General features: G+C 37.7%; 1 protein-coding gene across 1 annotated transcript; it reads right to left on the bottom strand.

The window, feature by feature from the left end:
• Positions 1-1,542: 1,542 nt before the first annotated feature.
• Positions 1,543-21,558, bottom strand: LOC139140277 (short transient receptor potential channel 4-like). The gene is made up of 15 exons (XM_070709420.1): positions 21,398-21,558; positions 21,076-21,271; positions 20,188-20,297; positions 18,225-18,332; positions 16,563-16,742; positions 14,476-14,706; positions 11,589-11,776; positions 10,600-10,799; positions 9,690-9,829; positions 8,616-9,346; positions 5,946-6,141; positions 5,167-5,346; positions 3,922-3,969; positions 3,135-3,241; positions 1,543-2,523 (listed from the first exon to the last, which is right to left on the bottom strand). Exons 2-15 carry the CDS (start codon positions 21,248-21,250, stop codon positions 2,358-2,360), a joined length of 2,760 nt encoding a protein of 919 aa, XP_070565521.1. The 5' UTR covers positions 21,251-21,271; positions 21,398-21,558; the 3' UTR covers positions 1,543-2,357.
• Between the last annotated feature and the right edge of the window lie 1,846 nt (positions 21,559-23,404).

Below are 23,404 nucleotides of genomic sequence, written 5' to 3'. Positions count from 1 at the left end.
CGTGTATGAAGTCGATCTGTTACGCAGTAATCAAACGTTTCTTCTTCGCAAAAACTTGCAGTAAATTTAAGGGGATACAGTCGTCGGAACTGCGCTCAAACGTCATATTGGACCCATACGACCAATGTTAACACTGTGACCAACTTACGATGGTGATTGATGAAAGTTAAAACATGTCTGTCATAATCTACATCGTATAATTTAAATGATGCAGCTATGAGGATGAGGTGCATCTACTTATCGTGCACGAAACACATCGTTTGTAAACACGAAGCTCGCACAGGACAAGTTCCGACGACTGTTTCCCTTCAAGGTATACTAGTAGCTGTAGAGTTTTGGATGACTTTGTTTCAGTTTTTCTTTATGTAATGTGGACTACAGGTTCTTGTTCTACTTGCCAAAAGCATCTTGAGATACACAGTATTCAGTTTGTCAACTCACCCTGTACTCTTGCAAACTGCATTATTGTTGTTGACGGGTGAATTCTAGTCCGGACTGGAATTCAAATTTGAACAATAGCAGTGCGTTTATAAATGTTGTGTTGAAAAACCAAATAGCAGATGATCCAACATGATTCAGGAAGTAGAACAAGAACTTCGACTGACATTGAATAAATACGAAAAATATTCAAAAGTTACCCTCGATAAGGAGGCGGACTTAACTTACCACCAACGGATTGCAAACTTTTATACCTATTGATGCCCGATCACATGCTATTCACAAACCCTACCACGAGACATTTTTCAAGTCGATTTGTCTTATCATATCAAAGATCGTCGAAATTCAAGTAACAGTTATTTAGAAGACCTGGGTAATCTCTTGAGGATGTGCAAGATTTAGGCCCCTTGCATCTGTTTGCATATGTTGTTGTGTTTACAGTAACCCTTCATATAACCGATCTCTTGTACTGATACAATTCAATTAAATAAAATGTATGGTTTAAAAGAACTGACTGTGTAAGGGCGATAAACATTTGTAAAAACGCATTCAGAGGCACACAAGACCTTGTAAGCATCTTTTCAAAGACAGATAAAGCATCACTATGTGAATTGGGAAAATACATACAAACATGTTTTAAACTCAGACAAGACAAAATGAAAAAGATAAAGTAAACTATTTATGAACCTTTAATATGCTGACCTCATGTATAGATATTTATATTTATTTATATATATATATATATATATATATATATATATATATATATATATATATATATATATATATATATATATATATATATATACTCTTTCATTGTTGTTTTTGCAAAACCTTTATTGTACTTTATGATCAAGATCCCAACTGGGATACGATTTCAATAAAGGCTTACTTTACTTTACTTTACTTTTGTTTTCAGATAAAAGTAGTTTCAGGAGCACAATTTTCCAACATTTTCGTTAGACATAAGCAGGCTACTGCGATTTCGCTTATAGGTCAAAAACGTGCCGTCGCACAGACTGCGAGCAGAAAGCAGTGATGACTTCTGATCTTAATCCGGATCGTTAAGGGTAATCCCGTCAAAGAATACAATGATTCAAATGATTTATCTTGTTTTTCTTTATTTAATAAACTGATATACTTTTGGATAGATAACAGGTTGCATTTGCTTCAGAACAGTTAAAATTTTGTAACCCCGTCAAAACAGTTTTTTCTAACAGCCAATTTGAATAAACTCTAATGAGTCGCTTTTGACCTTCCCATATACAAACGCTGCAGAGTTTCCCGTCGAAAGTAGCATGCACTAATGATTGACAACGTGATGGCCTCAAAAATGCCTCGAATTTCTTTTATCTGCGCCACGTTGTTGTGACGAACCCTAAACGTGTTTGAGCATGGGTCAATCATCTTTCGGGGAAACAATTGTCGCTTTTATAGAATAGAATCTAGATCGTCAAACAAAGGGTATGGACTAGCTATGTAAACTAATGCAACAGCCTACGATCAGGTAAACCCAGGAAACCCCGATTTTTGGAAGGTTGTCAATGAATTCCTACTGTAAATAATGAATACAAACTACAACGCACAGCATTTACGTATTTCTAGGCTTTCAGAAAATGTATACTTTGGGATTACAGTTTTTGTTCAAAATTTCACTGTTTGGAAGAGTCCAATACTTGTCCTGCACCCCTAAAAGAGAAGTATAAGAACATATGCTCAAACACATTAAAAGACATACAGCTACTTTCCTTTAATTCACTTATTCTGTCGATAAAAATGTTCCATCTCGCATTTTGGCTTTTATCTTTCATCTTCTGCTCTAGCAGAATAATCTTCCATTCGACAAAGCTGCCGGTAGATTTCTTGTTCCCTTATTCTAATGAAAAACGTTTTGCTGTTGTTTCGTTGAATGACTGTCTTTAAACTACCCCCGCTGGTGTCGGTGTAGTACTTTGTCCTTCATCTCCTGGACTACCATCGTCCTGCCGTCGACTGTCATCGTTACCATGCAGCTTGTCTCGTAATTCGTCCCTGAGTTGATCGATCGACTTCTCAAGTCGTTGGATCATATCGCATAGTTCAAATCTAATTGCAAAACCAAAAACAACATTTGATTAATGTTTAGTATCACGTACAGAAAGTGTCCTAGTCGACAAAAATAGTTGCAACGCATTATGCTTATAAAATATTTATACAATCTAGGAAATAAATAGTATTACGTCAAGTTTTAAGGCATATATAATTTCATGAATTGATCACATACATATCACCTTGGTTCAGCCGGCCCCTTTATCTAGCTGAGGTCTATGGCAACATATAACATGTACAGGCTTTCACTTATTTGCGATATTTTGACGGCAGAATTTCACCAAAACAGCGTTATCAAACTCTCTTGCAAAACAAACTATCTACTTGTTTCACGTAGCAGACCATATTTGGATATGGGAAAACAATTATAACGCTCCCATTCAGCAAAATTATATCCACTTGTAACTTAAACAAGTATCTCACTCTGAGAGGCCCGTCCAAGAAGATACATTGGAGTGGGCTGGTCTTACTAGTAACATTTGATGCATGTGAAAGCGTGACTACATTCAATCACTGGTAATGCAGTTATTGCATAAGAATAAGTCTTCTGTCTAATGCTGTTTTATTTGTTAATTTTTCTTCAAATTATTTGTATAATCTGAAATTACCTGGCTATTAGAGAGTCACCCCTTAAAGGAAAACTACCATCGGAGTTGTCGGTATGTTGAGCCGGTTTATCAGCGAGATAGCGTTCAATCAGTCGTCTACAAACGACCTGGAGCAGTGAAAACGAAAGCAGAGGAAATTACATTTCACAGAAAGAGAAAGAGATTTCTACATCATCGACGCTGCAGATATAACACCTTCCGAAAACAGTCAGGTACAGCGATATGTAAAAACAGAGATAGTTATCGTGGACACAATGCTTTAAGGTGAGAAAGATACATGTCAGCTAATTAGATAACACTTTCTCTACACTGAATGATTTCCCCATTACTCCTGGTTTATGCCCTGCAATTACAATTACAAGCAACTGCACGAAAAAAAATCTTAAAAACTTGTGAAATTAAACTAACGGACTGGTGATCTTTGACCTTTCTCCGTAAATTGTGGAATCTTAGTTGGGTTTTATTCTTGCAGCTGGGGAAGTTTTTTACTCGTTTTACTAAACTTCAATAGATTTACCAATTTCATGAGATATCATTTCTTATCACTATCGCATAGTAGAGAAAACCAAAACGAAATTAAAACACACTAAATTTTCGATTGATACTTTTAGAATTTGTATTCTGTCAATGAAACTAGTTAAATGGTGTTGTGCATGCCCAGCTGGTGACTATTAGCCATTTAGCCTATGTGTCTCCATCATTAGTATCAAAACACTTTCAAATGAAGTAATTCAGCACAGTGAACACTCCCATGGAAAAAAGACTGAAAGTTTATATTTTTACTTACCTCATAGTTTTTCTGGCTTTCTTTCACACATTCTGATTTCTGGTGAACCTGTCCAAGAAATACAAAAACAGTTACTAGTGTACGTGAGTTTCATCTGTACAGGATTGAGTTGCACCCTTTCGCCTATTCCAACGTCACGCTATAGTATACCCAGCATTTTATCCAAATTAATTCGTCGCCGTTTTCTTTGGTTGGTCTCTTTCTAGTTGCTATCGTTCACCTTCGAGATTTGTTCAAAACATTGACAGCTATTCTTTTGCTTCATCGACCGTCTTCTTTCATCTCCAACCTCCACTGCCTTTGTTATTTTCCTCTGACACCCCCGGCCGGACCCTTCTCTTGAAAAATATAATATTAAAGCAATAATGTATCCCCTCCGGGCCGTAATGAACGAAAGCAAACTTTGCACGACATTATGTACAAGGCGAAGCCGAGTACATTATGAAGTGCAAAGTTTACTTTCGTCCTTAGTCGAGACGGGGTACATTATGGCAAGTATTTTATAGTTTTTACCATGCCAATAAATTGTAGATGTAGAAAACATCTGGGGCCACAGTGCTGCATAATCGAATACATATTCAGTTATAATCTGAGGGTATGACAAAATTCACTGTTATTGACAAACTTTAATATAATTCTAACAACAAAGATATTATGCTGATACTTGACATTTGGCCATTATTTGGTACTCGATGTACTTTGGCTTTATTCAGTGCAACTTCGTATCCGTTTTGTTACCAAAATATCTCAAAATCAGAATGCAATCGATAAAAACAATAGCACCATACATGAAGTAATGTCAGTATCCAACATCAAGTCGAACCGAGCGTAAACATCGCTCTTGGAAAAGATGTTTGTGAAAACGACTGCCAAACGACAAGTGAACGCGCAACGTCATCAGCATATGATAAGAGCGCGCAGAAAATTTACGTTCCTTTCACGTATGCGGTCTCCATTTCTCTAGCAAAGACAGAAAATTGCACAAGTAATTGCGCAAGATATGTCCATCGATTTCACACTTGTAATGGACTTCTGCACAGTTATGGAACAGTAACGAAAATTGCAAATTACCAAATCTGTGACTTAATCCCCCTTAATATCGCTATTAGATCACTATATGACACTTTTGCCCCTAATCTAGTTACAACAACAACAACAACAACAACAACAACAACAACAACAAAACAACAAAGATAATAATAACAACAATAATAATAGTCATAACGTTAAAAACAGAATGCCAACCTTTTTCCTCACTTCAGCATCCTTTCGACAGCAGAGGCATCGATGTAGCCGCCGAAAATAGTTAATGAAGGATCTGCTACTCGGAAAAATATTGAATGGGGGCGCTTTAGTGATACCTCTACTGAAATAATCCATCCACAAGTCAGCGCGATGGAATTTCCACTCAATGTCCGTATTTTCCTGGGAAAAATAAATTGGTTTACTTTGAGAACGAGCTCAATTGCAATTTGCAAACGGTGGGAGATCATCGTCGACGAATGGAAAGTCCGCGCATGTTTGTGCCCGTTATGTTTTTATGCCAATTTCTAATTTCTCTAGATTTAAATGTTGTTGTCGCAATACTCCTTTGGAGTTTGTTACATGTTTGAAACGGGCACATACCTTGAAATCAACATGGGAAAATGAGAAAGAAAAGTATTTTGATTTCAGGATTGGAAAACGTGACGGTACTTGTGGGGGTACCCGCTGTGAGTTCACATGAGTAAATTTTACGACTTTGAAGACCAATCACGTTCGTTAATTTTCAGCATTTAAACACTGGAAGCATTTTGTTCCTAAGCATTTTTCCTCGAAAACACTTATTATCAATACGGATTCCAAACACAATTTCAAAAATCTCCCTTTAAAATAGCTTTGGACATTCAGGGTACAGAATATTACATTATGTGGTGTGCAACTTTATGATGTTTTAAAGTCTTTTGAGGACAGAAAATATTCTATAGGGGTATCTCGAAGAGACTGAATGATTAAGAAATGGCTGAAGCAATCCGGATGCTCACCACAATACTGTCATAGGTGGTTCCCATCAATGCAATGAGGAGATTGAGTAGAATTATGACGGCTGCAATTTGATAACAGGCGAACAGTAACGCTCCCACGAATTCTGTTGACAGGTGGTCGGCTTCAACCTGCAGTGCTTCCAGATCGATCAGTCCGTACAGAGACCAAAACAGAGTCTTCAATGACGCCCATACACTGCTCCGCGAGATGTGCAGTTAGGAAATTATGGCCGTCATCAGACAGAACATTCACATGAGAAACAAAAGCATACATGATTAGTCATCGGTTTCAAGTCGAGTTAGAATGAAAGCAAGAACAACAACAACTCTTAAAATTCATTGAATGAAATGATAGTGGACTAAAAGTGAAGTAACAGACGACGGCGACGACGACGACGACGATGATGATGATGATGATGATGATGATGATGATGATCAATTAGGGAAGAATAAAGTCGCAGGATAATGAATAAAAGCAAGGGGTTTTCACCTCGTATGACTCCAAAGCTATAAATCGAATTTCTGAGACATGTTTCGAAATTGAGAGATGCATAAAAATTGATTCATGACCCATGATGACGTGCTGCGTCTAATCCGTCTGATCCTGTTATACATTCCGCTAAAAGACCCTTTACTGTTGCGACGTGCAATTAAGTATAAATGGGACTCGATTCGAAAAGTGGATGCTGTCACTCAGAGGGTTGTCCGCCATAATTGTTGAAATGATTACATCGTCTATAGACGCTAGTTTTCCATTGAAAGCCTGGGACTTTTTGACGCAACAGCACGATAAGGTTGGACCCGTTGCGCATTACATGCATTGCAATAGTAAATTAAACCTTACAGAATATTTGTCAACACGAGAGAAGTAACAATGGAAACGCTGGCAAGGCGATGGGACTATAAATATAGAACCCTAGGTAGACAGACAGCCAGCAAGACAGACAGACAGACAGACAGACAGACAGACTGACTGACTGACTGACAGACAGACGGGTACGAATGGACAGAGACAAAGGGACCGAGCATACAATACAACCCTTTTCAGAATTAGAGCGCGAAGCCACTGCAGTGAACTGCAATAAAACTGCTCACACTAATTAGTTTCAGCTGTAGCCAGCTGCCAAAGTCGACAACATTGTATGTCCTAAGCAGACAGTTTGTCTGGGGAATTGAAATAAAAAAGATTTGTACATGGACCAGTGCATGGTAATGTTACATTGTATCTTAATCTTGAACACAGGGTGCCAATCGTAAACTCTCATTTACAACTCGAGCCTCAGACAGAGCTAGTTTTGCCTTTGTACAAGCAGACATTTTGGTCTTTATCAAGTAGCCTTGTTCAACACCAAAGTGGCCACGGCTACAGCTGAAACTAATTAGTGTAAGCAGTTTTATTGCAGTTCACTGCAGTGGCTTCGCGCTCTAATTCTGAAAGGGTTGTAATAGTTTGAGGTCACAGAGTAAGATAGACAGAGTGGTAACGCCTGCATGCCTTTTGTTCCATGGTCGTCTCGGTAGACTATTGGCTTTTCATATTAAAATGAGCTTCAAAGGTGTTAAACTTTTTGGAGGCTTTGTTTGTGGTTGATAATTACACGAGATTATGCGAAATATACGACGAGATGGCATCGTACTGCCAGTCGCGTAGCAACCATAGTTACTTTGTGAGCTCTCAGGCCAGAAACACTGCTTCACGCCAATCAAAACATAACACGCCAGCAGTTTCATAAACATGTCCTTCCTTGACGCACGTGTCAAAGATGGTATGACTGACCGTAAACCATTGAGTAAAACCAGACAGTATCGATAAAAGACTTTCAAATTTGGTTCAAACACACTCATTATATATTCATAAAAATATGAGAGGAATTTTTAAAACGGTAAAACTCACTTTCCTGAAGCCTCAAAACACTCCCGTTTTCGCTAGCACGTCAATTCTGCTCAGCACCACACGAAAACAACAACACAAACTTTGCCGAACATACTTTCGCTTAACAATTGGCGAAAATCCGAAAATTACCGAAGGATTCATGGTCGGCACTCTTCGGAAAAGAGAGGCGAGAGCAACCTGAGGCGAGGCGAACATGGATGGGTTACGTAACCGCTTCACGCCTTAATGAAAACATTCTTGGCAAATGCTTTCGCAGTTGTTCGTCTTGCGACGATCTGAGAATTTCACCTCTAACGCCGCAATACGGATGCCCCCGTCAGTCCCTCTTAATCATTACCTCGCGTTCCGAAAACCAACGCAATAGAACCGAGGTCCTATTCCATTATTCCATGCTGGACTATTCAGGCGTGGCGGCCTGCTTTGAACACTCTAATTTTTTCAAAGTAAACGTTCCGGCCACCCCCGGCACTCAGCTAAGAGCACCGGGGGAGCACCGAAGGAGAGACCAGGACAGGCAGTAACTCGCCTTTCGGCGGACCGCCAGCCTAGGCCCAAGATCCAACTTCGAGCTTTTTAACTGCAACAGCTTTAAACAATACCCGTTGCGACTCTATCTATCTTTCTCTATGTTTGAGGTGGACAGAAATAAGGGAAAAAAGAGAAACAGAGATGAGTATAGAGACAGTAAAGTGAATGTAAAATCAGTGAAAGAGGAGACAGAAAGAGACATGTTGGTCGACTGTAAAATGATCGATAGACAATAATCATATATTTACTCTGCGAAAAATCTTTTCTCATAGCATTCTTTGTAGGACTCTTGATCAACTTGAATGCACTCAAGCATCCTGTCCGGAGCGTATCCCCAATAAACTTGAGTCAAACCCAATGCGAACGCAACCCACACCAAACCAAAGATGAACATGAACTTCATAATGTCCGTCAACATTTTACCGACAGAGATCTGAAGAGGTCCCACGTATTTGTTGATCACGACCACTCTCAGGAAACGGATGACGCTAATGACATTGGCGATAGCCATAATGAGATCAGCAAGCAGTGTCGGGTCGTACTGCTTCCAGTCTTTCCGCTGCATGGAGAACTCGGGCTGATCTAAAATCTCTGGAAATTTAAAGTCGCTTCCGAAATAACCATAATTAAACGACCTTTCTTCATCGCTGAGGTCAGAAACGGCCTGGCTGAGCTGATTCAATTGCAGGGATATGTTTGCAATCGCTTCTTGGTAGATCGTTGAGGTCATGATCTTATCAGCGACATCTGCAGCGATGGCTTCCAGTATTCGTTTCAGCTGTTCATCCATGTTGAGATGCATGGTTGTGTTTGCGAGGGAGATCGAGTTGGGAGGCGTTGCACCGAGCGCGGGGGGCAAAAAGTGATCCCTCGCGTCAGTCACATTCCACAACGTGGCTTCGTTTGATGACGTTGGATAGACACCACTGTCCTCGTTAGAGTAATCTAAATATTCAAATGCTGTGCCCTCTCTTTCTACCTAAACACAAAGCAATGAAAAAAGCACAGGCAGCATTTTTTTCATCATTACTTGACTACGTAATGAGTGGTTGGTACCTCGTACTGTAAGATTAAATAAACACAAACAAAACCATCTTCATGCGGATGATAGAAAGGGGCGGGGAACTAAACAAAGAAAATTATAGGTTCGAATTTATGTCCTTATTTTTGGCTGACAAGTTTTCTCATGCCAAATACATCAAATTTATCTGGTAGAAAATATTATAATGACTTTTAGGCGCCATACAAAGCACAAGAGAATTTTTATCATAAAAGGAGGAGGATAGGAGTTTTCCATCAAACCGTTAAGAATTCCTACTCACTATAATTATGGAGGCAGTCCTTAGGCCTAGCCAAACCCAGTACAATCCAATCTGCATTAGATCGAGTATATTCCAGGCATGTGCTAAGTAATCAGAGAGGCCAGAATTCCGCATTTCACAGATCTCTCGCCATGTCATTCCTTACAGAAAAAGAAAATAAAACCCGCAGAGGTTACTTTCCAGTTTTGTGATATTCCAAATGATACGTGAACGCACAATTACACATCCAACAATCCATCCATGCATCCATACATTTATCCATATATACATATATACACACATACATACCTACCTCACTATCTACCTACCGACCTACCTACCGACCAACCCACCTACCTACTGCCCAACCATCAACCTACCTACCTACTTATCTACCTACCTACCTACATACATACATACATATCTACATACCTTCCTACATACAGCATGTTGGCAAAGATTGATATCAAATGATGAAACATTTATTGAGTAATTTGTGAATTGTGTATTGTTTATTGTGTATTGTTTATTGTGTATTGTTTATTGTGTATTGTGTAGCTGTATCTTTTGATGATTTGTTCACTGGGTTTTTTTTGTTTATCTACTACTTAGAATTTATTTTTTATTTCCTTCGAGCGTCTTGATACACACAGTATTGAGTTTGTCAACTCAGCGTGTGCATGTGTAGACTGCATTGTTGTTAACAGTGAATTCTGGTACGGACTTTAATCCAAAGATAACAATAACAGTGCACTTCACACGTATACACACTGAGTTGACACGTTGAATAGTATATACATAATGCTATGGATAGTCGAACAACATTTTGATGTTGCCACACACAAAACAAGATTATCGAAAAAAAAATAATCATGGAAAGTAACAGCTGCTGGCCTTTCAAAATAAGATGCTTGTGAAAGTGAAGACATACCAATGATCCAAAGGGCTATGAGGATTTCCACCTTTGTCGGAAGAGACCCCCGTTGTTGACTGAGTCTTTGTTCGAATTCAAGTTCAACTATTTTAGACTCGTGATGTATATCATATGTATTGTTCAGATGTGTTGTCGTCAAGAATAGAAAAACCAAGAAACAAATATACGACGCTGTATGCATCAAAAACTTGATGTATCTGCAATGAAGTCACATATTCATAATATAAGTGATGACATCACACGATATATACTTTAAATGATGATATCAAAATTAGCTCTTTGTTTGCAATTTCTCAGCAATTTCATGTTTAACACATTCCACATTCGAACAATTATGCCTTCTTTTATACAAGAGAAATGTTAACATGAATATACAACAAAGTGTGTGGGTGGCAGTGGTGAAAACGCCATCACATAGTATGTGTTAAATGTCGAGATTTGATCCATTCTTCGCTTTACCGCGTTGAAAGATAATCGTTAAATACTGGGCTTGGTTTCAGGCTTGCCTCTACTCTGTCGGAAAGTGAACGATGCAGGTATGTTTGTGTCATGTGACTGAGGAACAATTTTGTCTGTGAACGCAAAATTTGCCACTTTGTATGATTTAAGATACAGGGGCAAAATGGTCGTAACTTGGTGCATTGGAGAATATAATGTAGCTTAAACTCTCTCTATAACCACTACCCCGACCTAAACTCGTTGGTGGAAATTGTGTACAACTATTTTGGTAAATTGCCCAGGGCTTATCTGCTCTACATCGCTGAAAATCTTGTGTATTCAGATAGGCTGCATCCATAAAGGCAAGGAACAGCCAGCGTTTAAGTAAATTCTTGGCTTGGGTATATAGTAAACCTTGCGTCTTATCAGCATTCGTGTCATTTGTGCTACGTCAGACCCTCGACTTCGTCTCGTGTCTGAAGCAGCAATCATGCTAATGCGAAGTAGAAACAGACGTTATTGGGTCATAACCACTGGGTATCACTCACGGTATTCGCATGAATCTTCCAAATTTTCCATACGGATAGATGAGGTACAACAGCCCTAGTACGGGAAATGCCAGCATGATCAGAGTGGAGATGACGAGGTTCCACGTCAAACTTGAATCTTGCCAATTCTCCAAACCCCGATACCAGAGTTCACTTAGATGCTGTTGGCAATGTGGATGAACGACGAACTGTGAAGGTACAAAGGATTACGTGGTTTGTAAACGCCATTGCCTAATAGTGAATGGCCAGTGGCCCAAGAGTAACGACTTGAAATAATGTCTCACTTCTGTACAATCCACCTCGAGATGTCAACATCCATGAATCTTACGAGCGACTTCGAGAACTGTCTCCTTGTCGACTTTTCGATCTGGAAGGCTTTTTACACCAGGGATGAATTATGCATAGTGCAGTGTTTAACTTTATCATGCAATTATATTCATTTATGATAAGACAATTTCTTGAAAACACTAATCAGATAGTCTTTAAAGTTTAGTGTAGGATCCTGAGGATGACTCAATGCTTTTTTGTCAAAGTAAAGATGACGAAATTTGCATGGCTAAATTGTTATAGTCCGTGGGCTGGAGGGGCCCACCGTGCACCCCCCCCAAAAAAAAAACAAACCTACTAAATGTTTTTTGCTTTTTTGGGGGGGGGGATCTGCTGAACTAGAAAAAAGATGTTAACATTGGATATTTTGGGATGCACTGTCTGTACTGGTTTTTGATTTGTATGTACCGCAAAAAATGGCGAAAAATGGGTAGGGGTAGCGGGTACTATTTCCTCCCCTAAATTGAGTAAACTAGCATGAAATAGCACAAACCTTACATTTTTGGAAAGCTCAGATACTGAGCAGATATTGGGATCCTCAGATACTGATACTGTTCTTTCTGAGAAACACCAACTTTAGAAAAATTAATTTGTTTACATAGAATAGGACGACTTTAAAATGAATTTTTTTGACAATTTTGAAATTTTTTACCCAAAATACCATGTTACAATTGTGATTTACTTTTTATGTAGCAAACTTTTCACAACTTTTTGTGTTTAAATTATTTATTCCGACATATTAAACAAGAAAAAAAGTGTTAACATCCGATATTTAACTATACACTTCTTCTCTGGAGTCAATTTTGAATTGCGTGTATCTGTATGGGGTGTGCAAAAGCTAGGGGTAGGGATACAACATTCTTTTCTTGATGAAGTAAACTGGCTTGAAATGCCATATACCTTATAGTTTTAGAAAGCTTAGATACTGGTGTTTCTACAATGCATAAGGTTTTAGTAAAAAAATATGACGTCATAGAATTAGATAACTTTAAATCGATTTTTTCTGGTAAATCAGTATTTTTAACCGGAAGAAAATACGATAACTATTGTTTCCTCCCAATGAAGCAAATCAAACAGATTTATGGATGTTATTTACTAATTGCAATGTGCTGAAGAAGAAAATAAATGTCAAAATTGAGTATTTACAATGCATCATTGTCCCTACTCACTAAAATTGCAAGTTTTGCTATATTGGTATATCGTGAATGGGCATTTTATTGTTATGCAATGAACTAATGCACAGCCTTAAAAAGTAGACTTTAAAACGCTCACACATAGTCATAATTCCATTTTCTCCTTAAAGTAAATAGATTGTTGATGACTGTCTATTTTTATAATTAACTTTTTAAATATTTTTTCATAAAATAATTTTGATAAGACGTATTTGTAAAATTGTCTATGCCTCCTTGTCTTTATACTTATACAGCAAACATTACTAACAATCTATTAGGCCGTGGGCAAGACGGGGCGTCTACGTGCAACTCCCCCAACCCCACAGGATAACAAACCTGTATTTTTCAGAAGCCTTGGGATCCCTAAAATAAGAAATATGATTTTAACAGACAAAATATAGGGACTCAATAGCTGTTATGGTCATATTTTGAAGGGTACCGCAAAATCGCGATTTTGTGACCCACATGGATTTTTGTCAAACCTGTCTTCATGTACGTCATCTGCTGAGCTTACTGTTTAACATGATCTGGCTTATGGGGTATTATTAGAAAGGTGATTTATTCTTCTTGAAAATGGTATATAGCAATATGCAATATCTTCTATAATTTTCATGAAATAGGGCCATAACTTACCTCACACCCCAAAGTTTATGTCGCAAATTACTGTCAAACTACTCTAAATTCTACCAATTATTTACGTAGACAAAATACAAAGGGCAATACTGTGTATTAGCTTTGTGTTATTTGCTTCAGGTACATATTAGAAACCTGATATAAACTTTTGACAGAAAAAATATTGGGATCCTGTAGCTGTAACAGTAATATTTTGAAGGGTCCCACAAAATCACAGTATTACTGAATCACATTCGTTTTTGTTAAAACTGTCTTCTTGTAAGTCTTCTGCTGAGCATATTTTGAACATAACGAGGCACATGCGGTAGCATTAGAAAGGTTAATTTACTTTACTTTAAAATGATATATGGCAATATGCAATATCTTCAGTCTATAGTTTTCATGAAATGAGACCAAACTTACCCCATACCCCAAAGGTTCTTGTCGCAAGTTACAGTCAAAACTAATCTCAAATTCTACCAATTATTTTCCTAGACACTTTACAAAAGGCAATGCTTTGTATAAAATATATTTTATTTGGTAGAGGGACATGTCAAAAATATGAGTTAGGCTTTTAACAGACAAAATATTGGGATTGAATGACTGTTACCTGCATGTTTTGAAGGGTACCGTCAAGTCAGAGTATTACCGACTCGCATATGTTTTTGTTAAATGTGTCGTCTTGTAAGTCATCTGCTGAGCTTACTTTTTACCACAGCCTAGCTTATGGGCTGCCATTGGAAAGACAATTTATGTGGCTTTAAGTCTCATCTTACCTTCTTATGCTGTCTTTGTACGGCATACAAGACTTTCATCGGGCGACCTTCCTTACCAATGCCTCTTTTACTCATTAGGGAGTCGTGACTGAGTACAGCTTTCAGCTCGGCGGAATCTCGTGTCTGGCCGAGTAAATCAGCAGAGAACTGCCCACATTTTGCAGCAAGCTCTAGGTACTCTTCACGAAATTCGTACTCTTTGGAACTTTCTTTGCGCAATTCTTGACATAGCTGTGAAAACACGAAGTCGTGTTTGCTAGTTCTCTCATGTATGTGTAAGAATATATATGGCCTAAAGCAAATTGGATTTTTAGCTCACGTGTTCATACATGTGAACTAATTTCGCAGCGATGTCTGTATGTCTGTGTGTCTGTGTGCCTGTCTGTCTGTCCGTCTGTCTGTCTGTCTGTCTGTCTGTCAAATCTGGTACATAGATTCAGTTTGCAAGTGGCAAGAACTGTTTAGTTTTTGGTGGGTGTGGCTTTGCATAATTGATGATTTTAGAAAAAACGGATATAAATTAAGAACGACTGTATACAATTTGATTAGATTTGCTACAAATGTTGATTACATCAAGATATATCGGTCATGAAAGGTATTAAGGGGTGACATGAAAGGTAATTGCTAATTTGCATATTTAATGACTTTCCTAATAAGGGATATATATCTGAAGTGATTCAACCAAAGTTGATGAAACTTGCTATGTACATTAAAGATACTATGATATAACGTTATTGAAAGCCACTACAAGTATTTTCACTTCAGTCAATTCCTAATTTGCATATTTAATGAACTTTTCTAATAGGCATATATACCTGAGTTTACTTGACCAAAGTTGACAAAACTTGCTATGTGCATCAAAGATACTATGAGATAACATAATTAAAAGTCGCTAACTATTTTCACTTCAGCCAATTCCTAATTTGCATATTTAATTGACATTCCAAATGAGGAGGTATACCGGAATTTACATTGATAATACCATGTTAAAACAAAATTGAAAGTCATTTCGCATTTTCATGTCAGCTAATTTATAATTTGCATATCTAATGAGCTTTCACGTATGGCATATATAGCAGGAAGAACTTGACAAAGGCCATTACACTTGTTATATAAAGTGGTGATACAATGACAGCAGTCAAAGAAATTAAGTATTTTTATTTCAGCTTATTACATATTTGTATTCTTAATGACCTTTAGAATTAATCTATTGTGAATGTTGTGCATGATGTTGATCATAACATTTTCAATGAAATTGCAAACATGTGGCAAACGTTTATATTGACACACAACCTGAACATATAATGAAACACGTGAGCATTTTCAGTTCATATCTGGTAGATTATCAGGTATCCCGAAAGGTGTCGATATGGTCGATATCTTTTTTTCGAATTATGTTTACCATAGAAAGGCATAGAAAGATAGAAAGATAGAAACGTTGAAACCATAAAATTACAGCTAAGAGTAAAACAGCCTTTTTAACTATCATTTTACTCATGAAAAAACACCTTTTACTTGAAAACCTGTGACATGAAGGAAAATATTTGCATCAAAGAGATCTAAAGATATCTTCTCATTTTTTTTCCTAAAATATGTCACTTTCAAATATGTTCTGAAACATTAGTGCAAGTTGCTTTCATATACTGAATTCTCATAGAGAAAACAGAAAAAGATCAGTATTTGTCATGCTTTTCATGTGAACTGCAGATTTCATAATTATTAGTACACTTTGCAAAACAAACTTTTAATATACAAACATCGAGATATCTCTGATATGTATGTCTGATACAATAAAGTTAAGCGCCTAAAGGGCGAGCTAAAATGCAACTAAATGACGAAATTCGTGGCTGGTACGTTGTATTTTAGGTAAGTGCGAGCCCGCATTGTAATTCAAAAACACACTGGCACCCACCTCCCCTCTGTTGAGCATTTCAAAAACATGGTGACCACCCATCACCAAAGTCAAAAACAGGGTGAATCCCCCTATGAATCTACCCCCCAGACCAAAAAAACTGACCAGTCCCTGATAATATGAAACGCGCTGACGGATGCCTGATTTTATTTGTTGTTCTCTATCTGTTCCCTACCTCGAAAGCTCTTCGAAAGGGGTCTGGTTTAGTCTCTGTCGCTGTTTCGATGACGCACATGTAGGCTTCACTGGCCAGTGCCTTGTATACATTCAATTTACCAATGGAACGTTGAATGGTGTGGTTCTCAGTCTGATAGCTGGATACGGCAATTGGAGTTGCCCCGTTCTTTATTAGCAACTTCAAAAAAGCAATATCAGGTTAATAATGTCAATATGCTTGAATGTCAAGTAATAATTAATAATGTCATATGCTTCAGCACAATCACCCTGGTAATTCGATATTTTGTCCAAACATTGATATGAGTATCACAGTCAGAGACAAAATATTGTGAGTAAAGAAAGACGGGCTACAATGCTGAAGTCAAAGCTACGACAGCAATATCCGTATGTGTGTAGAGGACTCAATCAAGCTGGTATTCTTTTACTTTCGTGCTCTTTATTCATACGGATATACCGATAATCCCAATTAGGGAGCTTTCAGTTATTACAGGGGGTGGGCCGGGGAATTTCGCGCACACCTGTACCGTCAAATGTGACCCTACCCCTATCCTCCTGTCTAAAATGTGACCCTCCCCCTAGTCCGACATTCTAAAACTTGACCCTCCCCCCCCCCAACCACTGCGGTATTCTCCCAAGGAATAACTAAAACAGTATCAGCTAATGTACATTACAATTGGTTCAATTGTTATGTTAGGGACAAATTACAGAGGGGAGGGGTGGTGTTTTTGGAGGGATATTCGCAATTTATCATGCAAAAATTTTTGAAGAGATATGGTATTTCATACATTTGAGGGAGGGTCACCATATTTTGTGCAACTATAAGAAGGCAAGATGTAGCTGATTTAGTCCTCATCCAAAAATATCAAATCATAATACATGGAGTCTATCAGGCAAATTATTGACACTTTACCCCCACAAAACATGCTATATCTGTATTTTATATATGTTTGATAATGTATTTAAATGTACTTTGCTTGAAAAGTTAAGTAAAATGTGCATTTGTGTACAAGAAATTGATTTCTCAATTTCATCTAAAAAGTTGGTTCACTATCCATGGTGTCTATGATAAAATTATGAATAGTTTTTTCCAAAACGAAAATAGGTAATTTTGCATTTGTGTACTCTTGATTTTTGATGTTAATTTTCTTGATTAGACTAGAGTGGTTACAAGTCGATGGTTGTGCAAGAAATTTGATTTTGGAATTTCACCGAAGTGTCGATTCACTATGCATTGCGGTCTATGTGAAACTATGAATGATTTTTTGTAGTACTAAATTAGATAAATCTGTGCATATATGTATGCTTGATTATTTACATTATAGTTCTTGATTAGACTAGAGTGGTTACAAGTCTATGGTTATGTAAGAAATTTGATTTTGGAATTTCACTGAAATGTCAATTTACTATGCATGGCGGTCTATAATGTGTATGTATTTTGTTGGTGATTTCCTATTCAGGAAATATCACATGAACAATCAAAGTTTTTGCCATAAAATCAGCTTCTGTCAAAAGTGACCCCGCCCCCAAGATAGGTTTAGAAAAAGTGGCCCTCCCCCTTGAACTGTTTTCTAAAAAGTGACCCTTCCCCCATTCCCCCGGCCCACCCCCTGTAATTACTGAAGGCTCCATTATTACTTGCCAATGTCACATAAAGTATTACCTTGATGATATCGTGGTCATTGTGGTGTGCAGCCAATATCAGGGGAGTTGTATCTGGGTGGAATTCTTCGCTTGAACTTCCAGCGTGAGCATCGATCAAATCTTGACCCTGCATGATTTTGGTAAATAGGAATATACTTTCCATTTCAACCGGGTTTCACTTCACCAAAGTATATTGTGCATGATTATCTAAACGTCTAAACACAATGGCGTAATCATTTTATGCATATTAATATAATCACAGTAAGACTTCAGTTGACACCGTGTTCCAAAAGGAATGCATCAAAAGCCTGATGTCGTTGCAAAAACGCACTCACGAACTTCCAGCGAGACATATTCTAAGTTTGACCAATTTGCCTTTTAAATCCGATCAAATGCAGTGCATCCAGCGTTTTAGATATGGACTTATTATAGAAAGCAGTTATTAAATGTGCAGATGTGAATATTGTAATATGTCACACCTAAGGGTATTGCGCACAGTATTCATCTAGAAGTTATGATAAATAACAAACATCATGTATTGAACATTTTTTTTTTATACAGGCCTTTCATTTATTGTCTTCCGGCGTTACTCGTATCATCATGCCATAGACTGGCAGAACCACTCTATCGTTGTACTCTGTTTTAAGACCACTGAATCCCCGAAATAACTAGTCAGTGTTCTTCTTTACTTCAGAACATTTCTTGTGCTGACATTTTTTTAAAATTTATGCACAGTCCCTCTATTCACTGGTGGATAGAGGGACTTTGATTTGTGTCACCTAAACCTAAGAAAATGCATTTGTTTAAATCAAACCCTGAGAGTTTCCTTGAGTCAGGGAGATAATTCAGTTGATACGAGTTGTTGAGTCAGGGAGATAATTTCCCCTGAATTGGTGATCAGCAGAACAAATCGATGAATGATATTACAATTAGGAAGAGTAATTAATAGATGAGGACTGTTTTCCTATAAAATGCTATACAGAGATATCAAAAGTTAAATTAATAGGTACACGCACGACACAAGTAATGCTTGTATTATAAAATGTTTATATACTGGCAAGGACGAGAAGAAAGCCAAATATTAACTAGCCGAGCCTGTTAATTTTGGCTTTCCTTTCGCCCGTGCCCATAAATAAACGTTAATGATCAGGGCGGAGTCTATCCATAATATTATCAAAGAACCCAAGAAAACCGACAATATTTACGAAACTTCCCAGCGAAAGACAACTGGGCCCCAGAACTTGTATTGCACAAATGTTGTATTCACTAAACAGTGCTAGTACAATACACGACACTCTGTCACGCGCGCTGTAAAAACTATGCCAATCCGAAGACTTTTTGGAAAAACGTGTCTTAACTTGGCCTACAAATGCTCTATTTTATTTTTAGTGATTATGATCTTTGTGCAAATCACAATTTACGTTTTAACTGTAAAGTTACGATGTTAACGGTACTGTGAGTTGTTAAAGTTATTATTCATATTCATATTCACGGGCATGTAAACAAATTATTACACGTGGTTCAGCTCGACCAATTAAAATGCGACGGACAGGGCACGGTAATATAATAGACGGATTTTGTTCGTACTGCCATATAGTCATACACATCGAACTACCATAAAATATTCTTTTAAAATAGTGGACCGGAGACAAAACAAGCAAGGAAATTTGCACAAATTTGCAAACAATTTACACTTCTTTCTCACCTAACGTACGACTGCTTTGTCATACCCAAAGTAAACCCTACCGATATTCTATCTTATAAAAACTGAAAGGCCATGTAACGTCAAGTAACCGCTTAATTCCCGCCGAAAACAGCCCCAGCCTAATCATCTACAAACTTTTATTAAAATATTAGTCGATCTCGTGCCAATTGAGAGACAAACAGAAAGAAACACAAAAATGCTCAGACTCTGGCTCACTTGCTCTCATTTGCGAACACTGGAGCTACAAACAGCATGGCTGCATATGCAGGGAACTTACCTGTGGATGATTCAGTATCAGTTCGATGGCTTTGATGAATTTTTCTTCGATTGCATGAAGTAAGGCGTCTCCAATATTGACGTTGTGGTGTAGTAATACTCTTATGACGTCTTTCGGATAAAACGCAGTATTTTAAACTCAAAACTAGGAAATTTTCATATTGCAAGTTTTACTGGTTGTTGTAAAATGCAATCTCTTGATCTCTCTAAAACAGCAAATGATGCTTTCCGAAAAACAAATGCTCTCTATTGTTGTTCAACTTCCGATATAGTGTGTGTACTGTTCTACGGAAACATGCTTCAAGCAACAGATTTATGTGCTTCGGAGTATCAGGAAGAAAAACAAGTGCAAAAACCTTGAAAATTTCATCACAGGGTTTCTTCCAGAAATTTTTCTATACACTTGAAAAATGTACGTGCGATTGTTTAAGCATGGGTATGCAATACATTTGATGACGCAATAGCCTGCTCAGAGAAAGTAATCATTTTTCAAAATATTTCTATCTTCAAATAAGTAAACTTCGAGAACTGATGGGAAAATCCCTTTTGCACTAATCGTTGAGTTGAAACAGAAAGAATTACTCTCGACTTTGGTAAGATGGGCAAATTTCTTACCACTTGATTCAAGTACAATGATAACAATGACAAGTTTCCAAATTTTTCTTCTTTTAAAACCATCATACACACTGACATAGACAGACAGAGAGACATACTGATAGACGCACAGACAGACAGATCAACAGGAAGGTAGACTAGACAGACAGACAGACAGACAGACAGACAGACAGACAGACAGACAGACAGACAGACAGACAGACAGACAGACAGACAGACAGACAGACAGACAGACAGACAGACAGAAAGACAGACAGAGTAAAAGCAAACTCACCAGTGCTGATACGCCTTACTGCCAATTGAAGGGCAGTTTTGCCGTTGGTATTTACAGCATTGACATCGAATCGGGATTTGTGTTTCAAAACATCCTGCAAGGCGCGAATGTCTGTACTTTCCACCGCTGAGAAATATTGTAGTTGTAAGCTTTTCACAGAATTGTGGCCCTCCATCTATTTTGCCAGGGAAAGAACCTTTAAAAAAGAAAGGGATGAACAGAATTGTGTTTCTAGGCATGCGCCAGACGGGCCCGTAACTCAGGATCACTTACGTTAGCCGTGCACCGGTAGCGCAGTTTGTTAGGTAAAAAACGTACCGACCTGCCTGTCTGAATCAACAGAATGTTGGCTATCAGTCTTCTAAGTTTACACCCATTTACTTCTTATGTCTCGATGTTTCACACCTCACGCAGAAGAACATGTAGAAGTGTCCGCCTTCTACCAAAATTACCACTGTGTGTTTGCCATCTTAGCCTAATTGTAATTGTGCATTCAAATCTACCTATTATAAAAGGTTAAAGCCGTTAATGTGTTTAAACATTTTAAAATAGTCCAGAATGTGATTGTACGGGTTGCAGTTTACATATGATGGTACATTCAGTGTGTTACACGTCGGAACATACTCGGCTTTAAACAGCTTTTGACAACAACTATTCCAGACGTTATTAGAATTGCCTAGCCCGAAACTTCAACTGTGTTAGTAAAGATGTATATGCAGTTGGTGTCTTTGTGGATCTTCCGACAATTATATAGGTGTACATCTTGATTATATGCAAATCAACTCGCACCCGCACTGTCTTAATTTAAATAAATTTATATAGTCAACGGCGGCTAAATGTATTGACCTTTAAACATGATTCAGCGAAAGTAATGGAGAAATTGGTTTCCTCAACAATATTCCTGCCCTCGACTTTCAAGGGATGCGTTTCGTATTTGTAATACGTGTTCCATTGACATTTTAAAGAGCGTGCAGACATTTAAAAATCGGATGCTTAAAGTCACTATAAAATTTAGAATATGTATGAAATTACATAACACAACAAAATGCGAAGACAAATCCATACCATCACAATTGATTCACACTGATAATTATATAGAAATAGATCGTGAGTGATATAGCGCCTTTTTTTCTAAAGCGCAAATGTATATCTAAGCCGAATATAATTATAACTTAGGCTTGCGTCCCATACCGTTAATCAACGATCTCCACAAAACTCTTTCGAGAAGGGTTCTATCCCCTTGATGGGTGTGCTCTTTTCTTGTCTCAATATAATTTTCTTTAGTTTGTCTGCATCACTTAATCTTCATAAATATCTTTGTCGAATTTTTCCCCAATTTACAGCCCCCTTTTTTTCAATTGCTAAAATTTCATTCACGCTGCAACTTTAGACGCACAAAATGTATCATTCTAGGAGGCAGAGTGGGTGTTACGTCGTCGGTTTCTCAATTTCATGGATTCACAGATCAAATCATTCCCTTTCTTTTGACCTCCGTGGCTCTCTCAATACTTTTAATTACATTTATCTCTGTCCTATCTTCCTTATGTGCAAAAACTAATTTATAAATTTTAATTCTACACAAAACTAGTTTTTCGTCTCCATAGATTCCACTAAGTGATAAAGATAGACGTACTGAATCACGTTAATCACGTTATCCATTGAGACCTAGACTAGCCCTCGCATACACATAATCATACATCCCAAGCTTGCGGCTGATCACAAAGTCGAATTTCCTCGTTACGTAATCTACTAAAATATTCATAAAGTACACAACAGTGCAGTGCCTCGCTTATGGTTTTATCAGGGAGTTTCACGTACTCTCTTGCGGCATCATATATCTTCATAATTCACCTTCCAGTGAATTAAATTTGTCTGAATATCGATGTTTCACTAAACGAACGATCGACGATTTTTCGTCCTGTTTCCAATCACGTCACGCTATTGGTCAGTTTTTCACTTCGTCTTGTTGACATTGCTCTCATTATCATATTTCGGCACAGCTTTGTGCCTAGTATCGGATGACATCTGTCGTATCTTTATCTTCCTGTCACATGAGAGATTCCAGATGCTATCACTTCTTTGTAAGTTGCGGGCAGTATACCTTTTCCCACAATGCATCGCTGTGGCTATATTCAACATTGTATACACGCTCAAATCAACAAAAACATACTAATTTTGTGTTCTATAACGGTTTTTTTTTTATATTGCCCTTTCCCGCTTTCTGTATGTCACTTAACGTCTTCGTCGTCCACTATTATTAGGTTTTACTTTTGTCAGAGAAAGAAAGCCTGGCATGATTGTTGAATTGGTGAGTCAGTTCGTAATCGGG

The sequence above is a fragment of the Ptychodera flava genome, chromosome 9 (genome assembly GCF_041260155.1).
Source record: "Ptychodera flava strain L36383 chromosome 9, AS_Pfla_20210202, whole genome shotgun sequence".
Classification (NCBI taxonomy): Eukaryota; Metazoa; Hemichordata; class Enteropneusta; family Ptychoderidae; genus Ptychodera; species Ptychodera flava.
Note: the sequence above shows the minus strand (reverse complement) of the source record. Positions and strands in the feature narration are given on the sequence as shown.

Coding starts and splice junctions, on each gene's coding strand:
- LOC139140277 (XM_070709420.1), bottom strand. CDS start 21,250: ATGGAGGGCCACAATTCTGTGAAAAGCTTACAACTACAATATTTCTCA. Junction 20,298..21,075: donor AGTAAGGCGTATCAGCACTG/GTGAGTTTGCTT, acceptor TTTATCCGAAAG/ACGTCATAAGAGTATTACTA. Junction 2,524..3,134: donor GGTGACTCTCTAATAGCCAG/GTAATTTCAGAT, acceptor TTTTGCAATTAG/ATTTGAACTATGCGATATGA.